This window comes from Vanessa tameamea, chromosome 19 (assembly GCF_037043105.1).
Source record: "Vanessa tameamea isolate UH-Manoa-2023 chromosome 19, ilVanTame1 primary haplotype, whole genome shotgun sequence".
NCBI classification, from domain to species: Eukaryota; Metazoa; Arthropoda; class Insecta; order Lepidoptera; family Nymphalidae; genus Vanessa; species Vanessa tameamea.
Window position 1 is genome coordinate 7,759,269 of NC_087327.1, and position 26,987 is coordinate 7,786,255.

At 32.8% G+C, this 26,987-nt stretch overlaps 1 protein-coding gene and 1 non-coding gene across 3 annotated transcripts in view; both read left to right on the forward strand.

Moving 5' to 3' along the window:
- The first annotated feature begins 15,212 nt into the window (after positions 1-15,212).
- Positions 15,213-15,285, forward strand: Trnam-cau (transfer RNA methionine (anticodon CAU)). The gene has a single exon. It is a non-coding gene; the product is annotated as a tRNA-Met (tRNA).
- Positions 15,286-21,207: 5,922 nt separating this feature from the next.
- Positions 21,208-26,987, forward strand: part of LOC113399404 (uncharacterized protein) — a 519,786-nt gene continuing 514,006 nt past the window's right edge. For both annotated transcript variants that reach the window (XM_026638525.2, XM_026638526.2), the window contains exon 1: positions 21,208-21,391. In XM_026638525.2, coding sequence (XP_026494310.2) covers positions 21,390-21,391 — 2 coding nt within the window. In that variant the 5' untranslated portion in view covers positions 21,208-21,389. The remainder of the gene's footprint in view (positions 21,392-26,987) is intronic.

Here is a 26,987-nt window from a genome sequence, read left to right on the forward strand (position 1 = left end):
AAATATATTACAATAAAGCTGTATAAATACCTTAGTATTATTATTACAGTGTTCTGGAACTCCTTCATCTTCATCAATTAATTATGTTGGTTAGCAAATATTATTAAAAAAATATTGTTTTTGCTGTTTTGAAAACAGTTTTTTGTTGTTTGCCCTGTTTGTAAATACAGACAGGAGACTCCTTCGTTTTTGCCCAGAGGATCGAAATTGCGATTCATCGGGGACATGCTGCTAGCATTTTTGACACTTTTCCACGGGGCCATGATTTGTAAACATAATCTACTCTGAATTTTAATTTTATATAATTAAGGCTTTCTAGTAAATAATTCTTATGTAAATAAATGCAATACTAAAAAAAAAAAACAACTGCATTTTAGTGAAGTTCATAATATGGCTAGATCGTAGTTTATGGTCTTTCTTTTTATATAATCCGATTATGTTACTCAAGAAATGTATTTTAAATATTCAAAAGGGTTAAATTCTTATCTAATTTTGTCCCTTTAATTTATAAGCAATAATACCTCGTATTATTGTGCAAGTACAGAGACAATAGACATAACATCTCACTTCATAAGGTTGGTGGTGCATTTGTTATTTAAGTAATGGTTAAAATTCCTCCACATATATTAATAGAAGCCTCGTTTCGCACTACCGGGAAGTGCTCTCTTTTTGACTTTGTATTCGCTTTTATAATATTCACTATAATGTTCCGTGCGCAAAATCTGCATTTCGTTTTATAATCTGAGAATTAGCTATTATATATGAATGTATAAGGGTCATATTCAAAAAAAATTGTAATTTTAGTATTGTCGTTATGTCCAACAGCGATTTTTATTATATTAAGATTCAACTGCCATTTTTTAAATTTTTAAACTGTTATATGCTTATTTGTGCCTAATAAAAAAAATTTAAACATCTGATAAACCTGAATAATGTATATTAAAAAAGACAAAACAGGCATTGCTAAAATCCTGTTACATACAAGTAATCAATGTCCACATTCTTGGTGGTAATTTTATAAAATATATATTAACAAAACTATTACGTTAAAATTCAAAATATTTTTTTTCTAATACACTCTGCTATTAATTGTAAAAAAATGCTAAATACATAAGGAAATTCTAATATAGAAATGATTTTAAATAATGAATTTAAATAATGAATGCGTGTCCTGGTTTTACTCATATCTGTTATTCTTCTCTGTTACGGATTTCTAAAATTTTTTTGAATGGTAATAAATAAAATTATTATAAAAGCATCATTAGCCAACAAACGGTCAATCTAAATGACGAAACAATTAATTGGTCATTTTGTTCACGGAGATACGAGTGGTTTTATTGAACAGGAAAAATTAGACATTTTTAAGTTACATATTGGAGTGGGATTTTTAAAATATCTGTAAGTACTAAGTGTTGTATTACTCGTGCTAGATTATACATGTTTTGTGACGTTTGGTTAAAATATAAAAATATTCGTTTAGTATGAGAATTAGACACATGCAATTAATTCATGCATGTTATTAAATCTGTCACGTTTTTCTGTTATGTGACGGATATAAACGATCAAGGCTTGTTTACATTGGTCTCATGTACGAATTAATAGAATTATATTATTTATAATTTTATATGACTTCTACATTTTTATGTAATATATTACAATTACATATTTTATTACGTACATGTATTATTAGCAGGTTATTCAATTATGTTACTAGTTTTAAATAAACAAGTATTTGTCGTTATATTAAAAAAATGAATTGTTAGATTTTAGGAAATATGCCATTAACACCAGCTGAACGACAGCGAAATTATAGAGAACGCTTAAAAGCAAACAATCCCAAAATATGGAAGGAGAGGAAAAAAGAAAAACTGAAGAAAAAAAGAAAAACTACTTGAAATTTCACAATCGCCAGAAGAAGAAAAATCCAAAAGACGAAAGCTATGACGAGAATTAAAACAAAATAAGTCAAACCAGGTTCAAATGAAGAATAATAAAGAAAATCGTCGAGTATATAATAAAATAAATACTATAGAACGAAATGTTCTGAAAAGCTTTTATGCTGTTCAACTCCAAATTTCTCAAATATTATGAGTCTGTTTAAATGAATATGTAACTATGGTATGATTGATTTTCAGTGCAATTTAAATAAAATATGATGGATTATTATCTTTTTTTATTTATCTACTAACTCATTGGATATATCCAATCCTAATGTTAAATCTATAGATTTAACATTAGGTTGGGCCTATGGCCAGCAGTGAGTGTTCGACCGATGTCTGATATAAATTTAAAAATTCTAATTTTATTTATTTAGGATTGCTATTTAGAATTGCCCTAATATTTCCTTTCTGTTACATTTCTGTTACAAAAAAAAAAAAATTCCCATCTGATTCATATCCGTAACTTAAATTTTTTTTGAATATGACCCATAAATAAAGCAGCAAATTATATAACCTTTTCAAATTATTTATTGTTCCACGTGTGTTATATAGATGTTATAATATTCCACACAAAAATAATTGTTTTAATTAACTCTTCTTTACAAAAGAATTTCTAAATACTTCTAATATTTAGTTTCTGTTATAAAATAATTATAAATATAAAACTAAAAGATACAATTACTTTAATGTATAATGAATCATACATCGTTATTGTGAACGCTCATTAAATTTACCAAATCGACAACGATCACCTTCTAGATAAAATGGCCTAATATGTTATTTTAATTAGAGTCCAGGTTCCACACTAGATTTATGCAGAGAAAGACTGAGATAGAAGCATAAATTATTTTAAATCACTGAGAGAGAACAGACAGAGACAGAAAACTGCGTATGTAAATTAAGATTTGACATTAAAATTAGTTAGTGTTGGTGCACTTAGAGTTGGTATAATTTGGAAAAACACTCCGGGCTCACAGATAACGTCGTGGCTTGTGAATGCCAGGCTTATGCGAATGGATTTTAAAGATACATAAGCATGACTGCAACGTCTGTTTTCTTCATCATCATCTATTTCTGCTGCCCAATTACATGGTTATGTTCCAGGATTGAATTAAATGTAAGCTACCGAGTTTGGAATTAGTTTAGTATCGAAATTGTATATAATTGCCAATTTGTACTTTGCAAAATAATGAAGAATAGAGCCGATATGGCCCAGTGGTTAGAACGCGTGCATCTTAACCGATGATTTCGGGTTCAAACCCAGGCAGGCACCACTGAATTTTCATGTGCTTAATTTGTGTTTATAATTCATCTCGTGCTCAGCGGTGAAGGAAAACATCGTGAGGAAACCTGCATGTGTCTAATTTCAACGAAATTCTGCCGCATGTGTATTCCGCCAACCCGCATTGGAGCAGCGTGGTGGAATATGCTCCAAACCTTCGCCTCAAAGGGAGAGGAGGCCTTTAGCCCAGCAGTAGGAAATTTACAGGCTGCTAATGCTAAAAAAAAAAATAATGAAGACCGACTAACGGTAATACCGACTTGTTAGTAGAGCTTTGTTCAGGCCTGTATGGGTAAGTATGACCCTTTCATCAGATATTTTACCGCCAAGCAATACTTAGTATTAATGTGTTTCGATTAGAGGGGTGGCAAACGGGACATCTTAGTTTACAAGGTATAAAAAAAGCGTCCGATATGATCACGTGTATACTTTAAAGATCATAATAATTGTAATCAATGAAGCAGAACACTTTCTTACATATCACGATCGCATTCTTGGAAAAAAATAGCAGCACAGTTCTATTAGCAATTAGAAGGGACTCTTTTGTTTGTCTGTATTGCTGTACTTGCAATAGTTATACATATTTTTGACGTTTAATAACCTCTATAAAAAAATAAAATGTTTTATTTACCTATATAGTTTGTAATAAGATCATATACTTTTAAAATGTTTCGTTCTACAGTCAAACGATATTGTCACATTTCATTATGAGGGATAAAAAAAATATGTCGCTTTACAGGTTGGTATTATTGTTGGACATTGGTTCACGTCGCTTGGTGCGTGACCCGCTTACAGACACTACCCGTTGAAACATCGGGCGATTCATTGTGTCGGTGACAATGAGTTACTTTTGTTTCAGTGAGTGCTGCAGGAAACCGCTAAAACATTGCCGTCCTGCACTCCGAGTTAACATGATAATATGAATTCTTTGTGAATATTTCGTTAATGTCACTACACGAACGAGGCCGTATAAGCCAACCACTTAAGCCTTTTTTATACATTTTTACTGAATTTCAGATGAAGCTTCCGTGTCAATTTTAAATTAATTATTATTTATTTCCATTGCCCAGAAATGTTTAAAAATCTGTAAATTTGGATGCAGCATCGTTAATTAGAGATTCTCACTCTAGCTTAAAGGGCTGTAATTTTGGTAGTCTTGATTCAAATCCCGGGTTATTTCGTTGCTGTTAAGAAACTGTAGCAATCTTGAGTTTAGAAGTGTATTTAGTGGCACTAAACTCTGAACACGTAACGCTGTTGGCTGTGGTGCCTGAACTCTCTTCTCTCTCGTCGTAACCAGTAAGGGAATAGAGATTGTACATACTTCAATCATCACAATCTTTTGCGCGTTTGACTAATCAACGTTTGGCTAGTCAAAATGGCATACATAGCCTGTATCGGTCGGGCGGTCATAGTGAAGAATTGGTTCTATATGAATTTTATGTAATCATAATATATTGGTGACTATTTACCACCAAGTAGCCCATTTATCTGCCTAATACCTATAGTATATAAAACAAAAACGTTAGATATTATGACGTGTATTCTTTAAAGATCATAATACTTCATTGTAATCGATGAAGCATGACACTTTCTAACATATCACGATCGCATTCTTGGAACAAAATAGCAGCACAGTTCTATTAACAATTAGAAGAGGCCCTTTTGTCTGTATTGCTGTACTTGCAATCGTTATACACATTTTTGACGTTTAATAACCTCTATAATATATGGTTTTATATGAATTTTATGTAATGATATACGTATATAATGAATGTAATATGATGTAAGTTAGTATATATGTAAATATTATGAAATAAGTCTAAAGTACTATCTAATCAATTTTTTCTTTTTATAACAATGACAAAAAATGTTTTGTTACTAAAATTGGTTCAATTTTATTTTGTAAAGCTACATTATCTGCCTTGAATTGGAGTATTGCTGTGTAAGCAGGATTTTAGAAGTTCCTTTTAGGTTGTCAGGTATGTTGGTAATAATGTTGGACATTGGTGCACGTCGCTTGGCGCGTGATGAGATTACAAAAACGGTTTTCAGAAACAACGCTCATTGTCACCTTGGAAATTTCGATAAAATTGCTGAACATACCGCATTATAGACTAAATGTGGAATATAAGATTTTAAATTAACATGGTTATTTTTATTACTAACAGTATTTAAAACGGGATATTTACCATGTTTTTTATTTTTATTTTAGTGGAGCTCGATATTTCGACATTATCTACGAATGTCTTGTTCACGAGACCACCACGTTAGTAAATGTGAAATGTTTAACAAATTGCACAGTCCAAGCACATTTAATGGCTCTATGTTCAAAATCAATGCATTTTATAAAACTACAACGGAATTATAAATAGAAATATGAAAAAATAAGACAGGAATACAATTATTGTAAATATTATCTCAATTATTTTTTTTGTTCATTAGTTACTTTGAAATTTAGTATGATGCTAGCGTACGTATGAATCAACTGGACTATATGTTTAATCCTGCAGGATTTCCCAGAGGAAATCTAAAAACTCTATCTTGATTTTCGAAATCCTGGAAATTAAATCCAGGAAAGAAAAAATCTAAGTTTTACTTTAATGCGATTATTAGTCGTTTAGTTTTTAAATATTACTTTTGAGAATATTATGAGTCATCATCTACAATAGAATCGTCTGAGTGACTATAAACGCATATCTAATCAAATCTAATCAGTCTAGAAAATTCAAATTTGGAACATAGCTCTATTTTTGAAATTTCAATTTTAAGAGGGAAATGGGACCCAGTAGCATTATATGAAAGTTTTGATCTTTGAAGTTAGAAACATGTACATTTTAATACTTATTTTATCCGTACGAAATCGAGACGTAACAGCCAAACATATTAACTTGGTTGAATAACATATGTGTGATCTTATGCCCTCAAAAAATAGACTTAATCTTACCATCATACATTACATATTTATTAACACCTTGGAATTCTCCTCCCTGTCTTAATAAAAAACAGTAAGTGTGTTCATACGTGACAGTTACTCGTAAAAACTTTTATTAATTCATATATCATGACGATAAATTTATGAGCGTTTAATAGTGTATTTATTTAACTTTTCTTCCCTACAAAAGCGTATTGTACGGAATCCATCTAACTTTATCTAGGCTCTGTGATTCACTATTTGGGCTAAGCACATATAGTTACGATAGTGTCAAATGAAAATATATCAACAAATATATTATTATTATCTATTACTGTGGTTTCATTATAAGACAATTATTACAGCTTAAAATAACTGAATTAAATTTGGATGAAATAGATGATTGTGCCAGTGTAACTGCAGACATAAGAGACATAACATCTTAGCTCACAAGATTGGTAGCGCACAGACGATGTAAGGAATGGTTAAAATTTCTTACCTCACTAATGTCTATGGTTAGTGGAAATCGCTTATTATCAAGGCCTTTCGTCTGTCCGAATATAATTTGATGGTTTTTAATGGGTAGTGTGAACATCGATCGATATTTCATTTTACATATTGTATTTTACATCTGTAGAATGAAGAAGGATTTTCACGCGTAAAATCTATATAATGTTACCTATTCTATAATAACGGAAAGGGGAGCCCTTTTATCTGTAGCGTAAATTAATAGAACGCGCTACTTTTTCTTGTCTATTGTTAGTGGAAATATCTATTCATAAGTGTTCGATTGTTAGGTGGATATCTTTGAGTTGGAGGCGGGGGTGATAACGAGATTTCGAAGTAGGGGGGCGTTGGTTCTATAGTCCTGGGGAATATTTATCGGGAGCCGGTAATTACATCACATTATCTCGACTCAAGACCCCGACAGCACGTGACTGGAAATCAGATAATTTTCCAATTTCTGAATACAACGCTGATACTGGTACAAGCGGCTTCTTGTCTCGTTGCTTAATGAACGAATAATAAAACAATTGAATTTAATGAGATTAAGTATCTTCCTAATTTGGTCCCGATACGGTCAGTAGTTGTTGAATCAGGGTTCAACTTACAGTGGATTGCATTTGTACACTACATTCAGTGCTACTTTTAGCCGAAACTTTTCCAAATGTGTACCATTAAAACTTTTAATAAATAAATAAATAAATATAAATATTGGACAACATCACATACATTACTCTGATCCCAATGTAAGTAGCTAAAGCACTTGTGTTATGGAAAATCAGAAGTAACGACGGTACCACAAACACCCAGACCCAAGACAACATAGAAAACTAATTAAACTTTTTTCTACATCGACTCGGCCGGGGATCGAACCCGGGACCTCGGAGTGGCGTACCCATGAAAACCGGTGTACACACTACTCGACCACGGAGGTCGTCAATACTTTTACACTTCCAAAAATGCTTGTAATGTGAAATTCGGTACGTATTTTGTGCGAAATCTTCGAATTCGTTTAGTAAGTAATTAACTTATGCTAGTAATGTCACTCTCAGCACAATCTTTACCTTAATTAGCCAAGTAAATGATACTATTAGTAATTCCTTAATACGGGACATTGATACTATTTTGTCCGCTTATTACTCAATATTGTTTGAAATATGCATAGGTTACTTGTACTGGTAAATCTTGTTAATAACTTAAGTTTAACAAGTACTGTATTGTGTGACGTGTCATATTGTTTACTACCTAATGCCTAAAGGTAATTTCGAACACAATTGCATATATACGCTCTGCGGCATTGTCTTGAGTGGTTTATATTAGTTAGGAACTCGGTATTACCTCATTGAATATGTAAATGGAAGTCAAAATATATCGGAATCAATACAAATATGTATCTCGAGGAATTATAAGTATATAACAGTGTATTCATATTCCTAACTTCTTGATATTTGTTTATTGGATACATATGTATCTATGACTTTTCGAGTATCTTATTGCGAAGTATATGATATATTGTAATCTATTGTGTTGAATTATATAATAAATAAATATTATAAAGAGAATTAGTGTAACTTTCCGAACGTCATTACGTCAAGCTGTCAGAGAGCCGGATCTACCATATGGCCTTTAGCGCTTCAGCTCAAGGCCCCGTGGATTCAAGGGGGCCCCAGCTAAGTCAAGTCAAAGTCAAAAATAGACGATAATGCGAAATAATCCATAACTTTATTAAATTAAACAGATCGTATGTTTACGAGTCTTCGTTCAGATATGTCTTAGGTGGGCCAGTGTTAGCCCAGGGCCCTCTTGTCTTACGGTCCGGCCCTATTTGGCGGGAGACAGCGCGAAATATCGTCAGGCGTATCATTGGTATACTGTTTTGTAATGACATTCGCGAACTTGTATTTTGATATTAATTAATATATTATTGTTATAAATTTATTTACAGTCATTTTGTTTCGTTAATAATATACATTATACATTACATTAGCAGCCTGTAAATTTCCCACTGCTGGGCTAAGGCCTCCTCTCCCTTTTGAGGAGAAGGTTTGGAGCATATTCCACCACGCTGCTCCAATGCGGGTTGGTGGAATACACATGTGGCAGAATTTCGTTGAAATTAGACACATGCAGGTTTCCTCACGATGTTTTCCTTCACCGCCGAGCACGAGATGAATTATAAACACAAATTAAGCACATGAAAGTTAAAACTTCAGTGGTGGCTGCCTGGGTTTGAACCCGAAATCATCGGTAAAGATGAACGCGTTCTAACCACTGGGCCATATCGGCTTAATAATATAATATATTCCTAATGTTAATTATGTACTTAGTACGTAAAGTTACTTATGAAAAATCTGATGACCGAATTCCGAGGTGTTATAAACAAAATCATATTTTTTGACGTGTTCAATTTAATATTACGAGATAATTAAAAAAAACCGCGTAAAATGTATGCGGGCGAGTTGTGCGACGTATGACGACAGTATGGGCGAATAGATCGGTTAGAGAATGTTTATAATACTTTGTACATATATCGGTTAAGAAATATCTCGGGATAAATTATAAATGTATTGTTATTATCATAAATATACATTGAATTGTATATGTAAACATAATTAAAAAGTTAATAAAATAAGTATTTTTTAAACTCAATTGCCATATCAAGCAATTATTTTTAAAATATCATTCCCAAGCATCCGGTGATATCGATTTCATAAATACTAAGTATAAAATGTTTCACGATAAATTATATTTAAACTTCGTTTTTATTTTTTTATTTTGTGGTAGGGTTTTGTGCAAGCCTGTCTAGGTAGGTACATTTTCCTTATATGGATATTCTACCTCCATGCAGCAATATTTGTTGTTTTTGAGTTTCAATTTGAAGACTTAATAAGTTAGGTAACTAAACGTAGAGGGGACGTCTTATGTTAGTGGCCAGTAGAGGTTGGTGAAGCATTGGCGTTGTAAGGAATGGTTAATGCCAACGATGCCAACTCATTATATATATACAATGCACGATTATTAATAAACTTTCGTAATACATAGATTAACTTACTTTACCGTAATTTTCAAATCGACTTGATACGAAAAGTATATTCATTTCATATAAACTCTCCACCTTCATAATATATATACATATATATATATTTATGTTATAGGGGGCAAACGAGCAGGAGGCTCACCTGATGGAAAGTGATTACCACCGCCCATGGACATCTGCAACACCAGGGGGGTTGCAAGTGCGTTGCCGGCCTTTAAGGAATAAGTACGCTCTTTTGTTGAAGGTTCCCAAGTCGTATCGGTTCGGAAAAACCGCCGGCGAAAGCTGGTTCCACAGAGTGGTTGTGCGAGGCAGAAAATGCAAATAGCCCAAATTATAGATAATTTATATTCTATAAAAAATAGCTTAAGAATAAAAGTGGAAGAACACCATTTGTTTAACGAATTCTAAATTAGTTTTATTCCATTAAGATTCCATTCGTTGATCTGTTTAACTTCAACAAATCAACCAAATTTATTATAGACTAAACGATTTTCGAAAGTTGAAAGCGAAGAATGATATCCTTCTATTTGCCTAACGATAAAATCATCGCCATTGACTTTGAATCCATTAAAGAAAAATGCACAATTCGAACCTTATCGCTAAGACTTATTTAACAAGTGAATTATTACTTTCTACGCCAATTAGCAAATGACTTTAATTAAAGGCGTTCGTCCTTTATTTATTTATTTATTGTATTATTCCACAATACAAATATATTGTACCCGGCAGAGATAAGTGGACTGTATTAAGATTAAAAAGGAGAATTTTTACATTGAAATCCGAACTCTTACTTACGAAGACATTTTCTTATTAGGAGCGCTCCCCTGATCTATACACACTCGAAGAACACGAGCCACGGGATGGGTGATATTATTTGTGGGATTGGAGAAGGATAAAATCGTTCATTACTCTAGCTAACTTTAAAGCGAACAATAACAAAATATTCGTTACCACGGCCCAGACGGGAAGAGACGTACCATATATGTCAAAATCATATCATGAGTTATAATTAACGTTTCAATGTATGCATTATCTTTTACGTATATATATATTGTTCGATAGTAATGTTTACATTACTATTACATAAATAATATAATATAGATACAAAAGTGAGCTTAATGCTAAAATAATAATCTAAGAAAAAAAATGGTTAGTGTTGAGCTAAATTTTAGTCAGACAATTTTAAGAAACAATATGTTTCAAAGTTATATGATTTCATAAAACTATGATCGTATAATTCTGTAATACTTTGTATAATTTAGCGTCATTATGATTGTTGACATTTTCAATATTTTCGTCAAGTGGTTGCAACGCGTCACTTGAAGAATTTCGTATGTGACACTGAAAACTATTCAGAGCAGCCTAGGAATCAAGAAACCCACTAAGATTAACTGTCAACAATCCAAGAAAGAAAATTTACATGTAACAAGAAGTAGACCAACTAAAGATGCAATCTATAATTTTTTTATATTGGTGTTGCCCGGATAAAAAAGTTTTGACGTGCCGTCTTGCAAATCAAAACTAAACTAATCTATCAAAATCAATATAACAAGAAGATGTAACAAAGGCATGGACAATACGTCTGTGGCCACTATATCCCTTTTTTTTCGTCACTGTCGTTAGTGCCGTGGTCCGCAAATTATTTCATTGACTACATTCATATCTGTTTTTGCAAATAGAAAAACTCAAAAGGTATCTTGAGATTCCCTCCACAAAAAAACTATTTAAGAATACTTAGCTTCTTAGCATCTCGTAAGACTTGACACTATTATGACGTAGGTATGGCTTTTTGGGCTCTTGGGCTATATATTAATTGGATATCGCGCGCGACTTTGCTCGCGTTTTAGGGGCTGGTCGTGTGCTGTTAGGCATAAAAATTAGGGTATGTCCTTTCTTGGAGTTCAAGCTTGCCTCATACTAAACAGACAGACAGACTTTTGCATTTATAATACTACAATAGATTAGTATAGATGATCACGAGCTTTTAAATGCGCGAATTAATTTGTATGGTTATTTAGAATTACATGCTAATGATTTTTTCTCGGGAACATTTACATGAGGACTGGTTACTCTGTTCATCCATCTGTTTCGGTATTTTGAGAAATGTTTTGAAAGACGGACATGTTTACGAAATATATGTAAATTGGCTTCACATCCATAACAATAGTTCCCATTTTTGTTGTCAAATGATTTGGTAGAAAAATAATGTGTAGGTTTTAGTAATATTTTATATTGTAAAGACGTTGATAGACAACTACGCTATATGACATTATCCAATCACTTAGCGAGTCAAAATGTTAGGCGAGCTAGAACTGGCCATTAGCGAATAGGCGGTGGTTTGATTAAATGGCTATGTGGTCCTCGAGTCCAGTCAGGTACATAAAGGCTGAATGTTAGGTAATTATTAATTAGAAACATTTAAGTACTTTTCAGAAATGTTATGTGTTATGTACTGTTATTTTCAGAAATGTACTTATACTGGTCACCTTGCGGTTGAATGAAAATGATCTATTAAAGATCTAATAGTAGTTGAAGCTAAGCAAGACCATCAGCCATTTATGACTACAGTGCTTCATGTTTGCGGCATTGGAAACGAGATGTAAAAAGAATCCTCCAAGTTCCAGTTCTAACTGATTTATCAACTGTAATATTTAACTACCCACAACAAATATTTTATAGCAATAGTTGCTATATCCGTTATAGCTCCACTGTTTTGATTTTTAGGCCAAGGATCGACGTTAATCGACCGACAAATCTTTCTATGCCACGGGTAGGGCAGTTTCAGCCTAGGGACGTGGCTTGTATGCTATGCAACCGAACCGAACGAAGTTCACTAGAAGCTGGTCATCTAGCCAGTTGCAGCTTCAGAGCCATATTTACCACTCAGACGAGTTTTAGGATACGACTGCCTATTTGATCTGGAAGGCGGTGACTGCTGCATCGAGCGAGATTGGAAGTACAATATTAAAAGGGCAATAAAAATAGAAACCTTGCGGCGTTTGAGACGCTTTCGCGACGCAAAAGGAGCGAACCATGCTGGGCAGTATTAACAGCTGCATAAAAAGTTTATGATTAGCAATGTTGACAATAAGGAACGTAGTGTAGCTTTAGTATAGCCCTAATAAATCGTTTAAATTTACAAAGTATATTCAAATATAGCAATTCGCGTATATTGATAGGTACATCGTTTGAGTATGTAAAATGTAATAACGTCTTATATCCTTAAATTTTATTTAATATGAAGCAATTATTATGTCCAAAAATGGGATGCCAATCTATTTAAAAGGATGAAGACTAATATATATATTTGATCTTAATTATATTTAAAGATTAAATTCTGAAACGAATGATAACTAATTTGTGTATATAACCCAGTAGGCCCGAAGAAAATGCCTTTATTAAAGTAGTATTGACAATCGGAGTCGATTGTCTCTTTGCTTTGTTCAATAGTCAGAGAAACCTTTTTTTTTGTTGACGCAGGGTAAATCTTCATAGATACCCGACTCCTGGGGGGGATGTCGGGTTATGTGAGATTTCTACTCACTAAAAACCCCTGCGATGGCCGCCATCAGCACGGAAACGGAGAGACTGCGGGATCGCTTTCACAGCACGTCCGCTGCCCCTCCCGAGTCAGAGAAACCTGCCGAGATATTCTTAGGAACGAATAATTTCAAGTGGATTGATTGTTGAAAGAATATTACGTCACGCACCATTTAGAAATCACGAATGAAAAAAAAAAACCGAAAAATTTATTTTAAGCAAAAATCTTACACTAGTCATGTTCAAAAGGCACTTTTATATACTGTTTAGTTTAAAAGACTTTTACATTGATATTATGGCGTACATAGAACAGAATTTATTTTAATATTTTAAAAAAAGTTTATAAGACGAAACAGACATACCTACTTGCTAAACCGGTGACGTAATTGATAGGTAATACCAATTATATGGGCGCAAATTGTTACATATGCATCTTAATAATGTATTAAACTATTCTATTACAATAATGGGAAAGTCTGTCTGTCTGTCTTTAACACTTTCACACTGAAAGGATTTTGATGAAATTAGGTATGAGCAAGTTGAACTCCATGGCAGGATTTAGGTTTTTTTACGTCTAACACCTGACGACCAATCCTGAAAACGGAAACGGAAGAACCGCAGATGACAGCTAGTATAATAAATCTTTACGTGTATGACTGAACAACTTCATTCACTCAGGATGATGTGATTTTTAGCTTGATATATTTTGTAAATGTTTAGAATCATAAGGCATTTTAAATTTCGAACGTTGTCACTAAATCTATACTATTATATTGAAGAACAGTTTATTTCTGTATTTAATGGAATGCTCTGGAACTACCAGATAGATTTGAAAAATTTACCAGTTGATGGATTCTTAAAGAAAATTAAATGCCATTCAACATTATCAACGAAAATTGATAATTATTATCTACTAAATTATAAAAGCTGATGCCAAATACTATAGGATTTTTTTGGTTTAGAAAGTAAAGATTTATTCACTGTTTTTGATTTTATACTGACCTCGAACCTGCTATAATTATTCTCCAGTTCAGATAATTAAATCTGCACTATATTCTCATGTCTGTCGACGACGACTTGACTCACTTTTTGAACAAAGAAGTAATGTATATTTGTAATGGCTGTCTTAAGTGATGGGGGTCACTAACCAAGGTCAATACCGTAAAGTTTCTAATCGTAAGTTAGAATGTTAAAGCTGATGAAAATTTATCTATATATATAAATATAATATATCTATGGTTTTCATACTTAGATAAAATTACAGAACTCGACTGCCTCATTGGTTAGTCCGCGATCCTGGGTTAAAAATCCCAGGTCGGGCCGATAAAATTTTATTGGGTTTTTTATCGAAAAAAATGTGGTGACATTATGAGAGTGAGGGAATAGAGAATGCACCTGTGCCACCTGTGTTTGCGCACACAGTTGTGCATGATAATATTAGAAACAACGCCAACTATGAGGTCCAACTATTAGGACATATGTATGTCCTGCGTAGTAGGCTGGCTTTACTTGAAATTGGCCGCTCTGGTCGGATTCGGCTAGGACGATATTCAAATTGCGAATTAATTGCGAATTACTTTTCTGGCAAAAACAACGACTATTAAAAGTGAACTTACTTTGGAGCTATAATTGCGGTTTACGGATCCAATCACTTCCGAGAATGGCTAAATGGCGACACGCTTGAATTTTTAGTGACTAGTAGTTCATGACCTGAATGATCCATTGAGAGCTGTATGTATTACCTAAATAAATTTTAATTAGTAGCCACGATTACAGCAAGTTTCATTATTATATCTATTAAGTGTTGCTTTTTAGTAAATGTTTGCTAATTTTCGGATAATTACGCATACCTCTGTAAGCTGTAATTTTAATTTGAAATACTAATAATTTAAATTATATGACTATAATGTATATAAGCTTTGCAAAATCAGTTTCATATTAAGTAGCTTTGGAGATACGAATCCGAACTGTTTTTCACATTGTAAGTTCATCGCCTCGGTAGCGCAGTAGGCAGCGCGTAAGTCTCATAATCTTAAGGTCGTGAGTTCGATCCTCACCCGGGGCATTTGTTTTTTATATTTACAGTAGTGCTTCATTATGTTTTTGCTAAATTTTATTTCAGTTTTTGTGTTTTATTATTTCTTGAAAAATACATAATAATTATTACCGCGTTAAATTTGACCACAAAGTTTATGTGTGTGTGTGTTTTCTTATTACTAAATAAGCCTCAAAACGATTCATCTGACGATGCTCCACAGGGAATGGCAGAGGGCCGTATTCTCAGCCCTCCCACAGCTCCGACCTCCGGGGCTTAAAAGATACGGGACGTGACCCTGGGGCAATAGCTGTGTTAAGTGGGGGATATTTCAGACGGTCACCGGCTGCGCGACCTCGACGGAAACCGTAACCGGCATAGCCGTAATCAGTTAGTGCTCCTCAAGCTACCGCAGTAGCTGACAGTTTATAATGGATTCCATTACCTTGGAGAACAAGGAGGTGATGGCTATAAGCCTATCATTGGACGGGTCTGAGCGGTTGCCTTTTTTAGGGATCGAGTGCATCAAAGCTGTCTTCCAGGTGTTCGGGACAACGCCTAATGCGTAGGATTGCCAGAAAATACGCGTTAAAATCGGTACTAACTCCGGAACATTTGTCCGTAGCACGTTCCGAGGGATGTCATCGGGTCACTTCATTTATGAATATCCAAATAAAGAATTGAAGGCAAAAGGCTTCAAGTATTATTAACTTGTAGGTTTTTATCATGACCAATTACGTATTATTTAAATAGATTATGTTGACGTAAATCAATGAGATCATGCTGATGATTTTTATTTATTTTTGCTGCCCCTGCCATTGAAGTCAACTATAGACTTTATACTGCTAATGTTAATGTTGCTGTATAATTCATATAGCTTATTCATTTATGCCGAGTCCCGATGACCCAGTGGTTAGAAGAATTGAAACTAAACCCGGTTAAGCGACGATGAATTTTCGTATGCTTTGTATTTCATCTCGGCTGTGAAGGAAAACATCGCAAGGGAAGCATGTGGCGGTTGAAAATCTGACAAGTGTATCCTCCGTATTGAGTAGCGCGTTGAAGTAAGATTCTCCCACAAAAACGAAGGGAGGGCTTAGAATAGCAGTGAGACTTTTACAAGCTGTTACTTTATTCACTTCATTAATTTATAGTCTATTCCAACCACAAGAGGACAAAAGCCAAATAAATAACATTTGACATTGAAATGATGCGATGTCATTGGCCGAGAGGTTGAATATTCTATAATATTATAAAATGGTGTCATAACGTCGACGAAGCTATTATCGAAACTTTAGAAGTAAAATTAAAGTTGATATAAGTCGTTAAAATAAATAGCTTTCTAATATATATAATGACGTATTTATCAAGAACTGTTAGTTATGTGCAATATCGTTGAGCTTTTAGCAAAGGTTTGTTTATCTTTATTGCTTCTTCGATTGGCTATATTGGCTATATGTAAAATTTTCATTTACGTAACACGCTGTATATTCATAAGCGGTGTAGGTACCTACATAAAAGAAAATTGTTATTAAAAGTTATAAAATGCCGTGTCTGTTAAATATTGACGTCCCGTAACCTAAGTGACTTTGAATAATCACCGAGGAAGTATCAATTACTCGACAACAGATTAATCGTTTTAACAAGCCTTTTAAGGTATAGATCGTCTTGCCTCGGATTGGCTAACTTGTTTCTTATCAAAAATTTAATATATTAAAAAGTATCTTTTAATAAAACGCTAATTGATTTTGACGTTATATTTAAGAAAAAACTTACTTACTAATATTTTTAGGCATAAATAATTAAATCTACGTCTATTTTTTATGTAGAAAAACGATTTCCTGAGTAATGGAATCTTTAAAATTCGAATTTCGAAGCGGTACGATTCATCCAATTTGAAACAGACGCTTTAGTAAACGAAATACACGAAGTTTTTTGATACGAATGTTTTTCTATTCGACAACAAAGAGAAATTCGATCATTTCGATTAACTTTTTAGACACCAATGCCGATTATATTTTAAGATTGTCAAGTTAATATATGACATGTAGGTGGGGGGGGGAAATAGGTCACCTTATGGTAAGTGGTCTCTGCCCATAAACTTTGGTCCTGTATAAAAAACAAAATTAAACCTACATATAACGAGTGAGCCAGTGTAACCTACAATGGTTACACTGGCAAACGTAAACTATTCAAACGTGTATGTCATACAGCTAAATCATTGCATATAAAAAAAAAATTATTGACGCACCTGATAAAATTAAAATGACATGGAAAATTATTAATTGCGAAACTGGAAGAGTCAAAAATAACATCTCCGACTGTAGCTTATCTATTGATAATAATTTATTTTCCTCAGATCGGGATGTTGCAAATGTTTTTGAAAAATTTTTTGCTGACATTCTATTTTCGACTACTAACTCATTAAATTCCTCTCCTACCGTTGCTGAATCATTATTAAAAAACAATGTGGAAGAATGTAATATTAGTTTTAAATTTAATACAGTAAGTGTAAATGATGTAACAAGTTCCTTCAGATCACTAGATATTAAGAAAACGGCTGATCTGTGGGGGATCTCTGTTAAGGTAGTCAATTCAATAATTGATGTAAACGCACCCTATCTTGTCACTATATTTAATAATTGTGTCCTTAGTGGCGTGTTTCCTGACCTCATGAAACATAGTAGAGTATTACCATTATTTAAATCAGGTAGTACATCAGACCCCAACAACTATAGGCCCATCTCTGTACTATCAACTCTTAGCAAGATCTTTGAAAAGTTATTACTAAATCAAATGCTAGTACATTTTAACAATAACAAGTTGCTACACAAGAAACAATTTGGATTTACAAGGAGTCGCTCGACAACTGACGCAGGTGTTAAGCTCGTTAAAAATGTTTACAAGGCCTGGGAGGAGTCACAGGATGCCTTAGGGATATTTTGTGATTTATCTAAGGCCTTTGATTGTGTGCAACACGAAACTATGGTCAAGAAGCTACGTCATTATGGAATTAGGGACACTGCACTCAGTCTTCTGATTTCGTATCTGAGCAATCGGATTCAGAGGGTTGATGTAAATGGAAAGAGATCTCCCGGGTCTCTAGTTACTGTGGGGGTCCCTCAAGGATCAATTCTTGGACTATTTCTCTTCCTTGTTTATATAAATGACCTGCCACATCTACTAGGTGATAAACTCGAGATAGTATTGTTTGCTGATGATACTTCTTTAATTTTTAAAATAAAAAGACTATTTCAATAAGAGTATTTTAATATATGACGATGTGAATAATGCTCTCTCTGAAATAGTAAATTGGTTTAGTGTTAATAATTTAATGTTAAATAGTAAAAAGACAAAATGTATTAAATTCACTACTCCCAATGTAAAATGTGTCAAAACGAGTGTACTTTTAAACGGGGAAGCATTAGATGTTTTAGAATCAACAGAGTTCCTTGGTATGACAATAGACTCTATGCTCCAATGGGACCCCCATATAAATAAATTGGCGATTAGACTCAGCTTTGCAGCCTATGCGGTAAAAAAAATTAGACTTTTGACTGATGTGGATACGGCTTGCCTTGTGTATTTCAGTTATTTCCACAGTATAATGTAGTATGGCATCCTAGTCTGGGGTAATGCAGCTGACATTAATACCATTTTTGTACTACAGAAGATGGCTATTCGTGCAATTTATAACCTGGGCCCAAAAGATTCGTTAAGAGGTAAATTTAAAGAAATTAAAATAATGACTATCGCTTCTCAATTTGTTTTTGATAGTTATGTATGTACGCAAAAACATAAATGATTTTCCCAGAAATTGTGACGTACATTCTATTAACACTAGGAATAAGAATAAACTTGTTACTCCAAGTACCCGATTACACAGGGTTAGTGACTCTTTTTTGGGGCAATGTATACATTTTTACAACAGGATCCCAGAAAACGTTCAAAATTATTCAATTATAAAATTCAAAAGAATCGTTAAAGAGCGTTTGTGTGCTAAAGGATATTACAACACTAATGATTTTTAGTTGACTGCACACCTTGGGAATGAAATGACCGCCTCCAGGCTGCTTCAAATAACTAAAATATAATTGTTATTGTACATGCAAAATGGAAAAAAAATATATATATCCCGCTGAAGTTCTTTCGCCGGTTCTTCTCAGGTCCGAGGTGTTAAATTCCGAACCGGTGGTAGATTTTTGACTATCAATAAGCAAGTGTAAACACTTCTATATTGAATAAAGATTTTTGACTTTGACTTTTGACGTTGGGCGACTGTTTGTAATTGGAATGTTACATTTACTGTTCTGAATTATCTCTTTTACTTTGATCGTAGTCACTTTCTACTGTAGCAATGAGGCTGGTTTTTAACCAAATCCTCACAAAGCAAAATCAAACATCATATCCTTGAGTTTTATTCCCTATTTACAGTCAAATCACTTCACAATGGGATGCCGCAACATGTTTTTGAAAATTGAACAACTGAATCTTGTTGATATAATTGGACGGAGATCACATGGGGCTTCGGTGAGAATGGGAGTCGCACTGGGGTCTATTCTCGATCCATTAGTCCTTTTCGTTAAATTGAAGTTAAGATAGTATTATTTGCTAAAGCCATAACTAATGTTTTTATACAATTATTAATTATATAATACACGATGCTTACTCTCAATTGGTAGGTATGTTGATTTAATAAAAAAAAGTAATAACTATTAAATTTTCCTCAATGGGCAAGGGCATTCTGTTTTCTTAAAGTTCGTGGTTTAGAGCATATTTCATTGCTCCAATTATAGTGGCTTAGGTTATATATATCTAGATACAGTGTAACACTAGAAAAGAACTAAAACAAACGAGCCAACTTCATTATCTTGGGGTGCGTCAAATCTATACTTGACACTCGTTAAACATCATACTATTTTATTAGTGTGAGTGTATTTTGTGACCAACTATTTTTTTGTTCGAGGCTTTGATAGTTTTTAAAGGCATGTGAATAATCAAAGGGTACTGGATACATATGTGATAGAATTTCATCTAACGTATGCTTTCACGATTTCTAATTTCACAGCCGATCACGAATAATAAACCCAAATTAAGCACATTATAAATCAGTTGTGCTTGCCCGTGTATAATCAAGCAACCTTCGGTTATGAGTCACGTGTGCTACTGAACCATGTCGATAATCATAACGAAAATCAGTTAGCTTTAGTGTTAACAGCTTATCTTTAAACAGTAATGTAACAAAATATATCAAGAAATTAAATCTTTTCAGGTCTGGGGTATTCTAAGATAAATCACTTTCTAGATTAAAGAATCTTTACTTTGACTTCATAGAAATGATTTGACAAAATCCTTCAGGTGTACGTAGTAATTTATTAATACTTACTTATAATTTCAAATGACAGATAGCTCAGTTCGATGGATATTGTGATACATTATTTAATGTCCAAGATACGACCCTGATTAGATCCTTAGAACCACGTAACACTTAAAGGGAAAATAATAATATTAAAAAGTAATGCGTTTTAACGAGATAGTAATTATATTTAATTTCACAATCTTATCTGTAATATATGTTAAATGAATTTGATTAATATTTGATTTCGTTCTTGTTTTCCATTAGTTCAAATAACCTACTAATTATATGTTCATTCAATGTATTTCATTCGATATATGTTAAACAGAATAACACCGTTAAATACAATTTTAATAAAAACATAATAACTTAATATATATGATTAATATCAATTATTTATCAATATTAACATATTAGCATTTTTAGTAAAGATTATTGCAGCGTTATTTGTAACGTTATAACTTACGATGTCTATTTAATTAACGAAAATGTATTCTGCATACCGAGTGTGATATTTGAGGTGTTATATACGAGCACAGAAACCTCTTTTAAGGGTTGAAAATACTCTTCACCCTTTAGCCGTTAAGATAGCTCTGTAGAGTTCAGCTTCAGTGCCCCGGCATCCGCCGTTGTTGTAGGACGTGTGTACTGTGTCTCTCGATTGTGTACGCGAGTGAAATAATTACGATGTTGAGTGCTTCTTTTATTCCCAAGTGTGAATTGTGAGTGTTTTGTGGATAGTTTTAGAACGGGTTTGCCATCTTTGCAAGTCAGCAAAATGTAAGTTATATTGTGATTTATACTTTTTATTTAATTTTCGCATATTTATCTTTTATAAGTAAGATGTTAAACGTCGTTCATTCATGGTTATTTTAAAAATATTTTCATTCATATTTACTTTGTGAAATTGTTTCAAAAGGATATTATTATCTTATAAATTATTTAATAATTCATTCAGATCAATTATCATATCAATCAATTTCGTGTGACGATTTATTTTCATTTCAACTGAACTGTTGGTAAATCACATCATATTTATAAGGTTATTTTCGTTTATAATATAAAATCTAAATAGACAGAACTCATAAATATTCAAAGATACTAATTAAGAAAAAAAAATACCAGTAATATAACCTACACTACAACAATAATTTTAAATGTATAAAATGATTGCTAAGAAAACAATTATTGCACTTTAAGCTTAATTTTATTTTTATATGCGTATAAATAAGCTTTTTATTAAAAAAACGATTAAAATTGTGCATAAACACGTAAAATCTACGACTTGATTGCATAAAGGAAATCAGTCTGTCAAGTACTGACCTTGAAATGCTTTAACGTAAACAATAAATGCATGTGTCTGTCGATTAACGCATTTGTTAAAATGTGTAATATTTTATTAGATCTTTAACTTCTTATATAGAATTTAACTTTGTGTAATTAATAAATGTCCGTCGAAATTAATCGGCACGGAGTTGATAAATCTCCACATCTGGAGTTCGCTGCAATTCAAGTTCGATTCGGTGTTTTTAAGAGGATTACGTGAGGTGTGTGCACTGCGTGTTTTTGTAGTAAATGTTTATTTTCGCGTTCAAATGTTACGCGAATTTTACAAGTAAAAGTATAGATAAAAAAAATGAAACTATGATATACAAAATCCTTGTACATACAATAATAATATACTCATGAAAGTATCTGCAATATGCATACGAATATTGTTAAATAGGAAGTTGATGGTTGGCGCAAATAAACTTGCACCAAAAACAAGTTTATTGAGATTGTTATAAAACAGTTGATAACAACATTTTTATCGCTTGTTTTATTTTTTTCACGCTGTTTTCTTCGGTCAAAGTACTAAACATGGAGCGAGCACTTCATTCATAAGGCAATAACCATATATAGAAGTTTTATTTATTAATTTAATAGGCTGTACTTATAATCGATGTTCAATAAAAACAAACTTAGCCTTTAAAATCTTATTTAATTAAATACTGACTGATATAGAATGCTTAGCGGTTGTAATGGGATGAAATTATTCATGTTAAATGAAAATAGATGAGCAATAAAGACTTTTTTTTAAAACATCCTTAAATAGAATGGGATGAAAGTTTGTATGAAAATTAGTTATTTCTAATGTTAGAAATATGAAAATCGTTATGTAGGTATATGTTTATGAGAAAAAATACGAATATTAAAGTTTCTTTAAAAATTCATCATCCCAGGTGATGAAAATTTGTATAGAAGTTCGCCCTTTTTAAATGTTCGAAATATGAAAATCGATGGATTACGTTCTATTTTAAGTAAAAGATATAGTGTATGAATAGGTACAGTGTGTCTGAAAATTAATCCATTTCTAAAAGTGAAGTTGGGTACCAACACTTTGTAATAGAAGTTTACCTTTTCTGTATTGTTTGAATTATGGAAATAGGTTTTTAGGCATTTGTTTATGTGTAAACAGTCAGTTGCTTTGGAAACCCACCATTTCATACGAGGGTTAACTAATTCGTTTATATGGAAGTTAGTCATTTATCAATTCCAAATATTGGTAGACCAATAGGTAACGCCGGTTAAAAAAAAACTATAACACTTAAGAGAATTCGGTGGCTTTGTGTACAATGTTACCGATAAGTTATTCCACCGAGTTTACGAACAGTTGTAAAAAAATAAATACCCGCAGTCAATTATAGCATAATTTGTTTTGATTGATATATCAGATATTGCATCAACAGACATAAAAACTGGATATGGACTATAAAATATATGAGCGTGATTATTTAATTTATAGGAGTGCGTGTATTTATTTAATATTACGTCTTTGTAATGGATGATTCTTTTGTGTAAAATCGTAAATAGATTGATTATTTTCATGCTTTACCATCCGGTTCACGCTTCAGCGAGTCGATGACTTGACAAGTTTGGCCTTGAGTGATAAATTGGTAAAAGGGGAGAACTGCAATAAAATATTACTAAATAGTTTGTACCAAAAGGGTTTCCTGACGCAATATGCGATATGCCTTTACTTTTAATGCGCGCTAATTTAGGGCGATACCCTTGTTATTTTATTAATTAATCGATTTCAAAAAAGAAAGAGGAGGAAGGAGTTATTAATTTGGTATGTTTTTTATATTCATTACCTCAGCCCTCCGTCATTTATCAACTTACTCTAGGAAAATTCTTGTTTTTTGGAAGGGTAACCATTACCCAAATTTTGGGTAAACGGTTACCCAAAATCACCAAAATTTAATGTGTGGTTCTTTTGTTTTCATTATTTTTATCAGTAAATTAGTAACACGCATACTAATATAGCCAAAAAAAACCATTCATTGTACAATATAAATAATAATATATTTGCAATGTACATACATATATTGTTCACATTAGTGTATAAACTACTCTGATTTTATCGTCATCACACCTTTTATGACGTTTTTTACATTTGAATCAGCCGTGGTCACGATCTTACTCAAAATACTCAATAAGGTATGATCGTGACTAAAGTATCAGTAATATGAATATTAATATCAAGACATTATCTATATATAGATATAATTAATGTCTTACAAATCTACTTAATAATAGTTGCATTGCGACAGGAGCTAAAGGTTACCTGGAAGAGATGCCTCTGTACCTTCATCACGTCGAGGTCATCAGATGTACCTTCTTGTATTAATTTAAGCACTGTAGACGAACGACTAATTATAACTATAATATATAATTTATTAAAACATCGATGTATATCATATTCGTTCCAAATATAGAAGAGTTTATATTACATGATTATTAGGGCCTGTGCACACGGCACTCCTCGCTGTTTTAGCGATGAAGCCGCCTCTTGTGAATCTTTCTTGAATGTAATTTATATACTTATATGTTTATTAGTGTAATATAACTCAAATCAAATCAAAATAAGAGTATTTTGATTTAAGTTACACAAGTAGGTATTACACGGGGTTTTACCTCATTTCAGGTTGTGGTGTTTAGTCTTCGCTTTAAGATAAAGGTGAAATATCTGTTGTCTATCTAGTATTTATCTTACGCGGAACTAACTTTGCGCCGTGACCAAAGGGTTAAAGGCAGCGAAGACAAATCAAGTTTCTCTCTAACTATGTTTCTGACGGATGAAATCCTACCAGGCGCACGACTTGTAAAACAATAGAAATTCCAAAAGTACGACACATACCGTTGAACATCATTGAACGCCGATGACAATTTAACCGATATCGCTCTTTCATTAATAATTTATATATGTCGCAGTGTCATTATAAAAGCCGTGATATTATAATTTCACCGGTGACATTATAATTGCATGGAATGTTATCAATCGTGTTAATTTTATTCAATATCGCGAGTCAGTTTTAGTTCAATTGTAATTTATTTTGATGCCGCAATTAATGACAGCAATTAGCAAGACTAGGGTGTTATAGTTCGCGCGCTTTGATTGGTCTAATCTTTGTCAGTATCTGAACTGACATTAGAAGACATTAACATTTCAATAAGTTTGTTTATTTGAATTACAAATTCGTATTATGAAATTAAGACGATTGACTAAATTTTCTGCAGTTTATTTTGACAAAGGTTTTCCTGCAACATAAATACCGTCAAATATTATACTAGCTACTAGAGTTCGTTAGGGTAAAATTCATACAAAGTTACCCCTCCCATTCCTCTCCTAACAGTATAATAATTTCCAAAAATCTTTTTTGTTAGCGTATTCTTTTCGAAAAGAGTATCTATGCTAAATATCGTGATGAGTCAGTCAGTGGTATTTTTTGTTTATATGTGTATATATATTATAAATAAACACTGGAAACTTGCTTTCATCGCAAATCATGGATATCTATTTGTGTTATAAATACGACGCCTTGCTTTGCATTTACAGAATTGTTTTAAACGTAAAATTTAAAGCGGACACTTGTTCTACGGTGAAAAGACTTAAACTTTTTATTATACTAGTTTAAAATAATATATTTAAATATGTAACATGCTACCCGCCTAAATATCGGACACAATATTTAAACTACTCAGATATCCTACCGACAAACAGCAATACTTTGTATAGCTGTGTTCCGATTTGATGGGTGAGTGAACCAGTGTAACTTCTACAAGGGAAATAACATCTTAGTTTCCAAGGTTGGATCCTAAGAGTGTTTATTATTTCCTACGGCGCCAATGTCTATGGGGTGTGGTGACTTAGCATCATGTAGCCTATTTGTCCGTCCACCCATACTATAAAGCAAAAAGAAAAAGCATGAATCATATTTGATACAAAGGACAGGTAAGGGTCAAAATAAACGTGATGTGATGATGTTTCACTTGGTGGTAGGGCTTTATGCAAGCCCGTCTGGGTAGGTACCACCCACTCATCAAGATATACTACCGCCAAACAACAGTACTCAGTATTGTTGTTCCGGTTTGAGTGAGCCAGTGTAACTGTAGGCACAAGGGACGTAACATCTTAGTTCCCATGGTTGGTGGCGCATTGGTGATGTAAGGAATGGTTAATATTTTTTACAATTCCATTGTCTATGGGCGGTGGTGACCACTTACCATCAGGTGGCCCATTTGCTCGTCCGCCTACCGATATCATAAAAAAAAGTGATAGCAGCATAATTTACCGACTTCGCACGGGTTAAGTTATAATTAGTTATAGTAATCAGATATGAACGGAACAACGTTGAATAACGTTCACAAAGAAAGTACTAAATCATAATGCATGTACACTTCCCTTATACATTTACTTCTCTTTTATAATGCTTAGTGTACACTGATAAACATCATATTCATTTTTTTAAATGATAATGTTATGTCGTTAGTTTGTGATTGTACGCTAACTTAAAAAGTATTTTAGAGTTTTGATTAAACTTTACTAATATATACGCAAAAGTAACTCTGTCTGTTTGTTGCTCTTTTAGGGCCAAATCGCTGATAGAATTTGGTGCAATTTTGTATGGAGCAAGATTGAACCGCAACGAAGGACATATGTAGCATATGCTAATTTTTACACCACACTTGATAATAACCAAACATTAAAACGTAGGCGAAGCCACGGGTGACAACTAGTAACATATATATGGTGATCCTATTTAACTAATTTACTTCGTTCACACTGGTTATAATAAAAAGTTTTGTTAAGCATTCTTAGGAAACCTATCGTAGAAAATAAAAAAATTTTTTTTATTATTTTCCAAAGAAAAATAAAATATTTCAATTCTACCGTCCGCTGTTTTGTATACGTTTTCAATTTTCTTCTCCTGGACTTAATTTTGTTGTTATTTTGCTATTTTATTTTCTATTTCTTTGTTATATTTACAATTTAAATTGAGTCAGGAGCCTCATTGTGGATTTAAAGATTTGGAATGAAGATTATAATTTGAAA